The 13,753-nt window shown below is 53.8% G+C and overlaps 1 protein-coding gene across 1 annotated transcript; it reads left to right on the top strand.

Annotated features, from left to right (window-relative positions):
* The first annotated feature begins 260 nt into the window (after positions 1-260).
* Pla2g2f (phospholipase A2 group IIF) lies at positions 261-5,868 on the top strand. Its single transcript, XM_036177379.1, has 5 exons — positions 261-376; positions 964-1,016; positions 3,798-3,942; positions 4,753-4,862; positions 5,657-5,868. Exons 1-5 carry the CDS (start codon positions 261-263, stop codon positions 5,866-5,868), a joined length of 636 nt encoding a protein of 211 aa, XP_036033272.1.
* The last annotated feature ends 7,885 nt before the right edge of the window (positions 5,869-13,753 follow it).

Below are 13,753 nucleotides of genomic sequence, written 5' to 3'. Positions count from 1 at the left end.
CCAGGGGTGGGCAGGCTGATGTGGGGTGGGGATTTTACCAGGCTGGTGTGGGAAGGGCTGTGGCAGTGGGAGGGAAGAGGTGGAGCCAGCCTTTTCTAGGACATCTGTCACCTGCCTCCTGCCCAGGGGCATTGCCCCAGCACTACCCTGCTAGTGTTCGAGGCAGAGGCAGCGGGAAGCTGGGGCCTGCTCCTCAGGGACTTCTGGGCATATTAAGGACCTTTCAAGCCCTATGTCGCTGGCCTCCCCAAATCCAAGACATGGCAGATGGGGCGCAGGCCAACCCCAAAGGGTTCAGGAAGAAGGTGCTGGTTAAACACCCTGCTAGATGGAAGAGTCCAGGCCTCGGGGCCTCTTCTCCTTCCAGAACCTCCAGGTAGGTGCTTGCTGCCCTGGAATAGAACATTCCAGGGAGACGGGCAGGGGATACACTCCTAGAGTCAGTTCTTCAGGAAGGAGAGCTCTGAGTGTCTGCATGTTGAGCAGAGGTGTGCCAACTGCATTCTGGTGCTAGAAGGATCTCTGGGACATTTAGTCAACCTAATTCTGTTCTTAAAGCCCAGAGAGGCTAAGAGATCTGCCTGTGGACCCTCAGCATCTGCAGAGCTGAATCTAGAATCCAGTGACCGGAGTCTCTTGATTTTAGGTTTTATGATCCAGCTGCCAGTTGAGGTCCCAATGACTCGGGTCCTAGAATTCCTTGGAGTATGGTCCTGAGAGCTGAATCTGGCGTGGGACAATGGCTTCCTGTCTTGGAGCTGAGAGTCAGGGGAATTGGTTCTGGTGGCCCTGCCACCCTGGGGTGTGTTCCTCCCGGGAGATGCAGGCCAGGTGGGGAGGAGTTGGTCACAGGGCTGGGTGACAGCAATTAAGGCAAGAGAAAGCATGGGTGGTGTCTTGAATGAGACCCAGCTATGGTTAGCTGGAGAGGAGGGATTCAGGCTGGCTTTGCTCTCTCTTCAGGTCCAGCCTGGGTATGAAGAAATTCTTTGCCATCGCAGTCCTGGCTGGCAGTGGTGAGCATGGCTCCCAGGAGACCTTTCTGACCCCCCTCTCATCCCCAGCCTTTCCCCAGAAATTTGGGCTCTGTGTTATTCTATTGGCTGGCTGTTCCTTCCTCTCTCTGAGGAAGGAGCCTCCACTTCCCTGTCAGGCTTCAACCTCTCCTCTGGGGCTGTTTAGTTCTGGACACCTGTAAACAAGCCAGGGGCCTTCTTTTATGAGCTACGCTGAGCAGGTGCAGAGAGCTGAGCAAGCCTCGTAAACTGGTAGTGTTTGCCATCATTGTGGACCTGAGCATATGTATTAGTGACTTTTCGTGCTGGCAGGAGTTAATGAGTTTGTGTGTAGCTAGATGCGTGTCTGTGCATGAGTGTAGGTGTGTCTGAGCATACACGATGTCTGTATGCTCCATACTTCAGTAAAATACGGCTCATGGCTGGCACCTGGGTGTACATCTGTGTTCATTGTGATGTGTGTGTGTGTGTGTGTGTGTGTGTGTGTGAGAGAGAGAGAGAGAGAGAGAGAGAGAGATATCATAGGATGTATCGGATGTATAGCTCTGCTAAGAGAGAGAGGGAGGGAGGGAGGCAGGAAGAGAGAGAGAGAATAAATGTGTGTTTGCCTGTAAACTTCTTTCCTAGGGCTGATACCCAGGGCTTCATGGATATGGGCAGTTACTCTCAGCATGGCTGAGTGGGGCTCCTGACACAACCTTGCACCCCAAAAGACAGGGTTCATTTGGCCAGACATGCAAAAGGGTTGGTGCACTCAGACAACATGGCTTGTCATTTAGAAAACAACCCCTAAACCACTCTCCTAAACCACTGGTCTGAGGAGATTGAATATGAGCTAATTCTGCCTGTGGACATGGCCTTAGCTCTGGCTATGGACCCTCTGCCATGTGTGATAGTTTTGTGAGGTAAAGCGCGCGCGCGCGCGCGCGCGTGTGTGTGTGTGTGTGTGTGTGTGTGTGTGTGTGTGTGTGTGTGTGTGTGTGTGTGTGTGTGTGTGTGTGTGTGTGTGTGTGTGTGTGTGTTGGGGGACATGAGATGAACAGTTGTAATAAGGATGTGTGGGTAAGTGTGTCTCAGAATGAGATGTGGATGTTGTGTGTGTGTGTGAAGCGGGGAGTGTAAGGGAGTGTGTGTCTATCCCAAGTACAACCATGTATGTTTCTTACTTTCACCCTGTGAGAGCTGACAGTTGGCAGCCAGGAGCCTGGTGCTGCGTATACCCTACCCCCAGGGTAAAGTGCCTGTAGCTAGAAGAGGAGATGGGGCTTCCCTCTCAGGGGAGGAGGTAGCCAGGGCCTCACAGTGGCAGCTGGGTACCTCAAGGCCCTTTACGATCCAGCCTCCAGCTTTCTAATCCTTGACTTCCTGGCTCTCAGAACAGTTCCTTCTCCATGGAGGGGGGCGGAGGTAGGAGGGGAGGGGAGGGGATGCCTAACTCCGGTGTAGCTGGAGCAGGCCAGAGTGGAGGTTGTATGTACACAGGCTCCATGTTGCATGTGGCTTAGCGTCCAGCTAAGGAACAGACGAGGCTCCTGCCTGAACGCTGCTATTCCTAACCTGGGCTGCCTGGGCAAGCCTTTCACCTTCTGAGCCTTTGTCTTCTCACCCTGCAAATGGGGATAAAACCTCCCTCCTGCTGGTGAGTGGGTGAGTGGCTTCACCCAGGCAGGGGCTGCGGCCCCTGACTCAGCACAGATGGCTCAGAGAGCCCCACACCCTGCAGACAAGAGAAGGAAGCAGTTGAGAGAGGAAGAAGGATGAACGGCTGGAGGGCCTGGCTGCTGCCAGGAAGCTGACTTTTGCTGGAGACGAAGTACATCTGCATTATTGCTTGTTGTTGTGTGTGTGTGCACTGAGACACTGACTCCAGGATGCTGGCAGGGACCCTGGCTCCCCTTCAGTGGCAGAGACACCAGACAGAGGTCAGGAAAGGAGTGGAAAGACCCAGAATCAAACTCCCATAACTCAGGACAGTATGTGGCATTTGTGAAGCACTCTCTAGTGAACCAGACACCCAGGATGACCTCTTTGGGGACCTTGAATCCAGTCTATTGCCCAGGCAGCCCTTGCACGCTCAATCCTCCTGCCTCAGACAATTTCCTGAGTAGCTGGAATGTGTACCACAAAATGTGGCTGAAATGTAACTCTGACTTTGAGTGTTTTCGCAATAGTATGGATTTATCAGATTGTGGTTCTATCAGAAGCCAAGTACCTGTGGCAGAGGGTGTGGCTGAGGTCCCCTCCCTGCCTGGCTCTGGGTTCTCCAGCATCATGTGACAGTGTGACCCTAGGCAAGTTACTCAGGGTTCCAGCCTCAATTTGCTTATCTGTAAAAATGTGATAACAACTGTCAGGAGTTGCAGTGAATACCCAATGAGTTAACAAATGTAAGGGTTTAGGACGCTGTATGGCCTGCAGCTAAATGAACCATATTCTGTCCTCCAGGCTGTAAGGCTCAGGGTGGGGGTGGGAAACACTCCAGCCTTCAGGATTTATATGTTTCCCCCCCAACTCCGCTCTCCTTCCTCCCCCACTCCCTTCTCCCCCCCCCACTCCCTTCTCCTTCCTCCTCCCCTCCCTTCTCCTCCCCCCCACTCCCTTCTCCTCCCCCCACTCCCTTCTCCTTCCTCTCCCACTCCCTTCTCCTCCCCCCCACTCCCTTCTCCTTCCTCCCCCCCCTCCCTTCTCCTCCCCCCCCCACTCCCTTCTCCTTCCTCCCCCACTCCCATCTTGTTCCCTGGGTCTCACCAGGCTAGACTTACACGCCCAGCTCTCTTGCAGTTGTGTCCACTGCACACAGCAGCCTGCTGAACCTCAAGTTCATGGTGGAGGCCATCACACACAAGAACGCCATCCTGTCTTTTGTGGGCTACGGCTGCTACTGTGGGCTGGGGGGACGCGGCAAGCCCATGGATGAGGTAGACTGGTAGGTTCTGGAGGCCTCTTGTGGGAAGACACGGTGGGGGGGGGGGCAGCTAATGGACAGACTGAGGAGGAAGGGCCAGGATCTCCATCTGTGACTTCATAAATGCTTTCTGTCCATATTAGAGTAGCATTTTCTGCCTTCCCACAAACAGACAAAGAGGTGCCAGTCTCATGGCTGATACTCCACAATGGCAAGGGACGTGATGGACATCCACCCCATCAGTCTGAGCTTCCTCCCGCAGACTAGGAGATCCGGAAGCCATGGCTTCTGCTCTCACTTCCCCAGCAGCAGCCAGCACCAAATCTGGCCCCATGGGGAGCGGGCAGTTGGCTTCACTCTTTTAGAAAAGGAGGGGATGACTACTCTCCATTTGTTCTCCATCCTGCATACCCCCCAATGCCCATTGACTCACCCCAGACCCTGTCCCCCGAGGTACTTCATGCTGGTTTTAAAGCCATGGCTTCCTTCCGACCCTCCCTCCCTGACTGGACTGCGGGGACACCTGACTCCCCTTGCAGCTCCACTCTGGGCTCCATGGCAGGGAGGGAGCTGACAGCCCTGACAAAGAGGTAGGATCCAGGACAAGAATACAGGGCACCAGCGCCAGTTCTGCTTTACTGTGTGACCTTGGGCGTGTAACTATCCCTCTCTGGACTGCAGTCTGAAGGGCTGGCCGTGAGGGACTGAAACAGATGACCGGAGCTCTCTGCTGGGCTGGGAGTGGGGTGGAGGTGCTGTGGGGGTGGGAGGTGGGAGGTGGGGCCATTGGCTGCCTGCACCTGTCTGCTCATCTCTGCCCCACCCCCTCAGGTGCTGCCACGCCCATGACTGCTGCTATCAGAAGCTCTTCGACCAGGGCTGCCGCCCTTATGTGGACCACTATGACCACAGGATAGAGAATGATACTGTGATTGTCTGCAGTGAGTCTCTCCCCTGACTCCCTGGCTAGGAATGGGACCTTGGGGTGAGGATGGGGACCCAAAGACCAACCCAGGATACCCTAGTAAGTTTGGGTTTTAGGCAAGCAATGAAAACCATTTGGGGATAAGGATATCCCAAACGAGACACATGGCACTAAGAGTTAACTGTTGGCTTCAGATTAGCATAAATGAAGAATTGGAATTTCCTTTAATTTGGCATGAATTTGAGTAAGAACTACCTTTCATTACTTGGCCCTAACCAATCACTCCCTAGGAAAGCAGGGGTTTGCCTGGCTCTTCCACTGAAGGAAGTAGTCTGGGGAAACAGGGCGTAACCAGTAGGGGTGGGTAAAGCCGCCCCTCTTTCCTTCTTAATTTTGTTGATTTTTACTCATGTGTATGTGTGTGCGCCTGCTTGTCTATTTGTGTCCCATGTGTGTGCATGTGCCTGTAGAGGTCAGAAGAGGGTGTCAGGTTCCCTGGAACTAAAGTCAGGCGTTGTGAGCCACCTGATGTGGGTGCTGAGAACAGAACCTGGTGTGGGCACTGAGAACAGAACCTGAGTCCTCTGCTCCTAACTGCTGAGTCATCTCCCCAGCTCTCCCATCCTTCTTTCTTAGCCTCAGTTGTTCCAACTGTCCAGAGGTCCCCCAGTTTTACCCTGTGAATGGGGTACCAGCCCAGAGCAGGGTACCCCAAAGGCCAAGGAGGCACAAGACCTTCTGACTTGAAGTCACATCCCAGAGGCCACTGTGTTCTCAGAGTCCCTTTCTCTCTTGTCCTTTCCACGACAGGTGAACTCAACGAGACAGAGTGTGACAAGCAGACGTGTGAGTGTGACAAGAACTTGACTCTGTGCCTCAAGGACCAGCCGTACAGAGACAAGTACCGAGGCTACCTCAATGTCTACTGCCAGGGTCCCACACCCAACTGCAGCATCTACGACCCGTACCCTGAGGAAGTCACCTGTGGACATGGCTTCCCAGCAACTCCTGTCTCAACCTAGCCCGCCTGAGGTCTGAGAGAAAAGAGGGTGGACAGTCAGGGGGTCTACATCTGATGTGTGGGGCCAGATAAGGCCCAGAGCTGTCTTGTGGCTCCCTCCCAGTTGCCTAGTGAGCTTACTACCAGAAAGGCCACACTTGTCTGTGGCCGTCACTCTGTCAGCCTCACACTCAGCAGTTGGGTCAGGTCTTAGCAGGAAACACACTTGCTTGGGTCTCTCCTGAATCTGGAAGGAATGGATGTGGCCCCAGCTCAACTCCCAGGACCTTAGAGTCTAGCATAGGCCTGGAACTACACTCAGGCAGAGCACTAGGTTGAGGCCTGGGTTCTGGGGGCCCCTGGAGTCCGACAAGATGACTTAAGGGGTCATTTCTTCTTTGAGGAAGACTTGTGACTCTCTAGAGTCCCCCTCACAGAGTGGGTAGGCCCACTCAACCCTCAGCCAACAGGATGTGTCTAGGCCCAAAGCCTGACCTCTCTTACTCAGAGTGTCTTTGGGCAGGCACCAAGGGCACAAGAAGCCCATGTACACAATAGCTGCATTTACAGGGACTGGCAGAGGGTGGTCACATATCCACAGTTCTTCCTGCCCCTCTGACTCCTACACAGAAGTGGTGTGTACCCCACTATGCCTCACCCAAATCCCGGGTGGCAAGCTAGGGGTACCTGGAGCTCTTGCTCCATCTACAGGGAGAGGCCGATCCAGACTGTCTCTGGGAAAAACACTGAGGTATAAGACTAAAAGGTGGAAGGAAGGATCAATGCAGGAGACAGGAGGAAAATGTGGGTAGAGAGGGGGTGGGCTGGTGAAGAAGGGGAGGTGGGGATAAGATGTAAGGAGGGCCAGGCCTGCTGCCAGACATGCAGATGGGTGTAGCGAGAGAAGGGATGGGGGCAGGCTAGTGAAGCTGAGGGTGTGGCCCTATGGGTCTGGGCAATCTTGAAGGCTCCTGCTGGCAGGTCACCTTCTCCTCTGTCCCCAGCCTTGTGTTTCTTCAGGTGTCTACCCCTGTCCCCTGCCTCACCTCCCATCTCAGGGTCAGCAGTGCCTAGCCCTACCTCATACCTGTTTTCTGCCTTCGTCCAATGTTAACCCTGAGGACCCAAGGATGCCAGCCCCATCTGGACACTGAGAACATTCACCAGGAAGCTCAGCTTGTGTATCTACGAGGGACATTGTCACTGGGGAGAGAGTGCCAAGCAGGAAAAGATGCTTATGCAGATGGCAGTGTCTGAAATGGCAGCATTGGGACCGAGGGCTCACTGTGTGCAAGAGGGACCCTCTTGAAGCTAGCCTTGTGCTGGTTGTGGTGTGACATGGTGGTCACCTGTGTGCACTGATCCAACTTGGCCCGGCCTTGTGACCTTCCTCATGTGTCCTCTCAGGAGCTCAGCCAACAAGCCTCCCTTCTCTTCCCTGCCTCACCAGCCCCACCCCAAGCCAAGGCTAGAGCTGGAAGGGTACCCAGAGAGCTTCCTGCTGAGTTTTGACCCCAGGCTTGTACACTCCTCCATGGCACACACCTGTAGAGAAGGCTGGGCCAATGAGACTCTACTGCTGTGGGATCCAGCCACCTATACCTCAGCCCCTACTCCCCTCTTCCCCAGTCTCCACAGAATATGACATTCTCTCCTCTGTTAGGGACCAAGATTTCAGGAACCAAACATGAACCATGGAAAGTAGTAGCTAAGCCAGAGAACAAGTCATAAACCCACCCGCCCTTCCCCAGAGCAGTAACACCTGTTTACTAACTGGAGGCTCCCAAAGATAAGAACATTCCACAGTCAGGTGCCATGCCAACCGAATGTAAAGAGCATTCCATGGTCAGGTAGCCTAGCAACAGAACAAATGGCCCCTGACCAGTGACCTCAGCCGACATCTTGCAGTTGCACGACCTGCACGTCTCCCACGTTCTGCACACCTTCCACATCTCTTCCCCTTCCTCCCTTCCTGCCCCCTCCCCTCCTATGCTATGTAAGCCTTGCGGAGAGAAATAAAGATTGGAAGCTTGATCAGAATCTTATCTTGCTGTCAGTCTCTCGTGTCCCCTGTCTCTCATTCGCTCCCACAGGTGGGTTGCCCCCATTGAAACCCCGCTGGCCGGGGCACTCCTCAGACTAATAAAGGCCCCCAAAGTCTTGACTGCCACTGCTGGGTCTTTCTTGGGGTCAGGGTGGGCACGGGGATACATTCCTAGGTCTCTAGTTCTGGGGAAGACAGGTTCCTTGACATGCCACAGCTGGCATGACCTCATCTTTCCCATCAACCCCTGCTTGTGGGGAGATGTGGCCCTGTGCAGCTAAAGGCACAGGCTGAGAAGACAGGAGAGTAATGCCTGGGCCATGGGCCAGGGCAAAGGGACCCTCCACGCAATGATGGCAGCCAGTGTGAACTCAGGATGCTTGCCCTTTTGTGATGATGAGCTGAGGCCCAGAGAGGGACAGCAACTGTCCCAAAGTCTCCAAAACCACAGTTGTGCTCTGAATCCTGAGAAGGACATTCAGCTACCCCTCTTTGTGTACACACTGATGTGCAGCAAGGACTGGCTGAGGTCCAGACACTACCCTCTTCCAGTGTCGTCTCTGGTGTCCCTTCTGTGACGGAACCTCTGGCCTGAAGGTCACAACTTGATAGGACGGCCAGGGAAACAGCAACTGTCTTAGTGAGCTGAAGGGGGTGGGGTGAGAGAGAGGCAGAAGACCTGGGTCTGCCTGGTTCCTAGCTCTGAGGTCAGATACCTCAGATAAGGAAAGTGGAGCAGCTACAGACGCCATGGAGCAACCCATCCGCGTCCCACCTTCCTCCCACGCAGGTTCCGGAGCCACGGGTGACTGTCTACTTTGATTTCTGAGATAAACACCGTGACCAAAAGCAACTTTGGGAGAATGGGATTCATCTGCTGTAAACATGCCTTTCACTGTTGATCACTGAGGGGAGTCAGGGCAGGAACTCAAGCAGGACCAGAGGCAGGAAGCACAAAAGAAAGCTGCTCACAGCTCTCCACAGCTTGCTCAGCTTGCTTTCTTATACAACCTACCTCTGCCTAGGGAGTCCACTAGGGCATCACCCACAGTGGACTGGACCCTCCCATATCAATCCTTAATCAAGAAAATGCCCCACAGATATGACCACATGCCGATCTGATGGAGGCAATTTCTCAGTGGAGGCTCGTCTTCCCAACTGTAGTGTGTGCAAAGTGGACAAAAACTAACCCATCCAGTGTTCCTGAGGGCATGGGGGAGGAAGTTCTCAGGGGAGGCAAAGCTGCCACATATGGACCCTGTCCCCTGCCTCAGTCCTCAGTGAAGCATCCTTTCAGACCCTGCTCTTTATGAGACCCTGGAAGAAGACAGAGACTGTATTGACGGTTTCCTGTGTTCCCAGGGGTGGCCCTGTTCCCCAAGAGCCCACCCAGGTCTAGGTGGGGAGGAAGGCATGTGGGACTTTCGTGCATGGTACCCCATGGCATGCCAGTAAAGATGGTTATTTCACATTTGTGGCAGCTGCAAGTGTACCCCAAAGGCCACAGGGTTGGGCTGGGGGAGAGGAAGAGCAGGAGGGGGGCTCTTTGCTCTCACAGTCCACTCTCCTTGTGTCTCCCCGTCTGTCTTTCTGAGCTGTGAGGTCTGCACTGAGGCCTGAGGAGGGCGCTGTCCTTGCTCCCTCACTGACCAGTCCTTCTGAGTTCTGAAGAGCCTGTCATTCCCCTTCTCCCCTAGTCATGGCTTTGGGACCCTTTGTTTTTTAATGACTGTTTTCTAGAACTTGGGTGACACCTGGTGGACACTATGGCTCACATCCGGTGCTCCTCATCTCCGGGCTCTTCTGCTGCGGAACTGCTGTGGGGTCCTGACCCTATCGACAGATCTCACGCCAGGCAGCCAATGCCCCCTGGAGCAAAAGGACACACTCCTCAACCGCCTTGTCAGGGCCACCAATGCTACCTCTCACAAACACCCAGGCTTCAGGTAAAGCCTGTGGGCTAAGTGTTGCACAGCTCAGCCACTGGCTGGCCACTTAGCCCAGGGCAAGTCACATGACCCCGAGTCTCACCGCTTTGCACTCTGTGGCTGGTGAGTGCACAGCAGAGGTCTGGGGGTGGGGGAGTGATTGAGGTCAAGAACAAGCATGCCCTAGTACAGTCTGGCATGGAGGACAGAAAGTCAAAGCTGGTGATGGGTGCCCTGGCTAGGGTGTTGACCACATGGCCCCCAAGTCAGCTTGGCAAATAGGAAGAGGAAAGAATTGGTGGAAGTGGATTGCCTGTGACCTTCCCCCCAACCCCTGCAAACAGGAACCTGGCAGGGCCAAAGCTGTGGCTTAGTGAGCCAGTCCAGTCCCTGCACAAAGCGGGGTGGGAAAGTTGGAGGGAGCTGAAAGAGGAAGAGAGGAGGCAGCCACAAGTCCCTTCCCCATGCCACGTCTGCCCCTGCGCTGAGCTGGGCTGGGCTGGCGCATGCCATTCACTCAGCCCGGCCTTGACTGAACAGAGCCCTTCCTCTCCAGGGACTGGCAAAGCGTCACCAGGTACCAGCCCCCCCACACACACACCCCCAGCCCCCAGCTGCAGCTTCCTCACAAGCAGCTGATGCCTCCAACTGTGACAAGCAAGGTTCTGGAGAGAAACACCAAGGCTTCCTAGCATCAGGAGGCAGGATGCTGGAGTGAAACCAAACCATATCTCACTGTAAGAGCCACCGTGCAAGAACAGTCTGCTGGAGCAGGGTCTGCAATTCCAGGGTGCCAGCCAAGATTAACTGAGCGCCTACTGTATGCACGCACACTGTCTCCAGCTGCCTGAGCTGGGAACTCTTCATCCCGTAAGTTATATATTGTCACCCAAGAGCTGACTCCTGACTCCATTGAGCCTCAACCTCAGAAAGTTTCTGGTCCACTATCTCTCTCCTAGAAAGGGGATGAGCTATGTCTTAGTTAATTTTGCTATGACCAAGTCCCTGGCAAAGCCACTTAAGGAAGGAAGGTTTGCTTGGCTCTCAGTTCAAGGGGATGATCCATCACAATGGAGAAGGCAAGGGAGCAGGAGCTCATGGTAGCTGGTTATATTGTGCCCACAGTCAGGGAGGAGGGAGGAGGAAGAAGGGAGGAGGGAGGAGTGTAGCTAGAGTTTTCCTGCCTGGCCCAGAGTCAGGACAAATCTCTCTTACCCGCCAGTCCCACAGTCGCTCAGACCCAACCTTAAAAGCACACAGAAATTACGTTGTTTAGAAACTGTATGGCCATGGCAGGCTTCTTGGTATCTACTTCTTCTATCTTAAACTAACCCATTTCTGTTAGTCTATACTTTGCCACATGGCTTGTGGCTTACCAGTGTCTTTACATGTTGCTTTTCATGGCGGCGGCTGGCAGTGTCTCTCCCCAGAGGAGGAAGAAGGGAGAAGGGAGGAGGGAGGAGGAAGAAGGGAGGAGGGAGGAGGGAGGAGGGAGGAGGAAGAAGGGGAGGGAAGAGGGAGGATGGAGAGGGAGGAATGCTAGTGTCCAGCTGGTTTTTTATTCAATCCAGGTCCCTAGCTGTGAAATTGTGTCCCCCATATTTAGGGTTGGTCTCTTCTACTCAGTTAAATGACCCCCAGAAACAACCTCATAGGAGCACCCAGAGGTGTGTCCCCTAGGTGGTTCCAAATCCAGATAGTTGATAAAGAAGTAAACATCACAGGAGATAATTTCTCAGTGAGGCTCCCTCTTCCCAACCGTAGTATGTGTAGACTTCAAATCAGAAGACGAAGCTTGCCTCCCAGTGCTCTGCAGACACAACCCTTCATTTTCACCAGAGTCATGGGGGTGAATATATGATTCCTAGGATCTCTCCGATGATCAATAAGACCATACATGAGAAACATGCAGGAAGTGCTCTTAGGCGCCACACCCTCTCTCCAGCTTCTCCAAATGCTCTTTTCCATCCACCCAATTTAACAGGCACTTCAGTGACAGCAGGGGACCAGATCGTTGCTCTCCAACAGAGAGGGGGCAAAGACCATCAAAAGGGTTGGCAGGTCTAGCAGTGGAGACAGGGAGCATGCTACAGACATGGCTCAAGGGGAACCTCTGGAAGCGTGAGAGGAGGGTGGCCTGGGGGGCCTGTTGACAACTTGCTATGTGAGAAGATGCAAAGATGACCCCAAGGAGCAGGCATGGTCACTTTTGCACAAAGCAGGAAGCTGAGTCTAGATTCTTCCTCTTGTATTTTATTTGCATGTAATCATTTCACCAAATTATTTTATAAATACAGAATCGAGGTGTGCTGGCAAGGCCGTGCCAGCAGCTTGAAGGTGGGATGTGGGATTTAAGAAGAATCTGATGCCTACATTATCCTCAGTCTGTCTGCTTTTGGGGGTGGGGATCCATACACCACACGGGGGTGGGGGCAGAGTCAACACACCCACTCAGGGGGTGGGCAAAGTCCACACACCACACTCAGGGGGCGGGTAAAGTCTACACACCACACGGGGGTGGGGTGGGGGGGGGGGCAGAGTCCACACACCACACTTGGTAGGGGGAGGGGAGTCTACACACCACACTTGGTAGGGGGAGGGGAATCTACACACCACACTTGGTAGGGGGAGGGGAGTCTACACACCACACTTGGTAGGGGGAGGGGAGTCTACACACCACACTTGGTAGGGGGAGGGGAGTCTACACACCACACTTGGTAGGGGGAGTCTACACACCACACTTGGTAGGGGAAGGGGAGTCTACACACCACACTTGGCCATCTCAACTCTCTTTTTTAGGGTCTCAGACAAGATGTCAGCCCACCTGGTTCCTTGAAGAAGCCTTCTTCCCAGACAGTGGTCATTGCTCCCCAAGCAGACACCTCAAGCTATCTGGTCCTTGTGTCCTTCCTCCCCCTGTCTGACAGCTCCTTGGAGTAGAATTTCTACTTCTCAACCTTCATCACAGGCCTGGAATAAGGTCAGTCCCCAATGCGGATGAATGACTGGCGTAAAATCAGTCCCCAGTGCAGATGAATGACCGCCTTCTAAGAGAAGGCAGTGTGCCTGCTTTGATTTTGGGCACTGACTGGGACTCATGCACCATCCATAACTTATCCCATCCACTTCCATACAGAAGCTGGCCCCAGAGGCAAAGCAACCTAGTCATGGAGGCATGCTGAACATCATCCTGGCCCTTCTTCCACCTCAACCTTCATTCAGACATCTTCCCAGGTTAGAACCAGTCTCTGATATGACAGGACCTCTCAGAAGGTGACATGCTGCTGGCTTAGCCTAGCCACACTGGTATCATGCCTGAGCCCAATCCCAACGCTCCTGGACCAAAGATTCCTGCCCCTCTACCCCAACGCTCCTGGGCCAAAGGTTCCTGGGCCCACACACATCTGCTTTCTGTAGTACATGGCAGGTTGGGGGAGAAAGGTTGAACCAGGAAGTCCTCAGGGGCCCTGGCTCTGAACGGAGCCTTCTATCTTCATGTGCTCTGCTTTCTCAATCCAGGTTTGGTGGAAGCTGCCACAACTCTCAGCATTCTCCTTGGAACTCAAAACTTAGACTTGAGTCTGTGTGTGTTTCCCTGCTGCTCATCACCTGCACATGGCACACAGTGTGGGCTCAATGCACACATGTTGGGTGACCTGCTAAGCAAAGGCAGCCCTGTGTACTGTCACTACCCAAATCTAGTCATCTCCCCAATACCCACTGGGGAGGGTATGGGGACAACTACATTCCCATGGCCTCCAAGTCTGGCCCAAGTGCTGAGAACCTGGTAGTGTTGGCGAATAAAGACCAGCATCGTCAGCGAGGCAGTGCAGTGGAACCAGCCACACCAAAGCATCATGACAATGTAGCTTCCTGTATGAGATTCATGGTTCTGTGTGTATGAGTTCAGCTTGGGTTCGGCTGTGCTCCTCAAT

This window comes from Onychomys torridus, chromosome 2 (genome assembly GCF_903995425.1).
Source record: "Onychomys torridus chromosome 2, mOncTor1.1, whole genome shotgun sequence".
Lineage (NCBI taxonomy): Eukaryota > Metazoa > Chordata > Mammalia > Rodentia > Cricetidae > Onychomys > Onychomys torridus.
This window is presented reverse-complemented; position numbering and strand designations above follow the sequence as displayed.

Excerpts from the sequence above, each read along its gene's own strand:
- Pla2g2f (XM_036177379.1), top strand. The coding sequence starts at position 261 with ATGGCAGATGGGGCGCAGGCCAACCCCAAAGGGTTCAGGAAGAAGGTG. Across the intron at positions 1,017-3,797 it reads CGCAGTCCTGGCTGGCAGTG|TTGTGTCCACTGCACACAGC; the intron begins GTGAGCATGGCT and ends GCTCTCTTGCAG. Across the intron at positions 3,943-4,752 it reads CCCATGGATGAGGTAGACTG|GTGCTGCCACGCCCATGACT; the intron begins GTAGGTTCTGGA and ends CCACCCCCTCAG.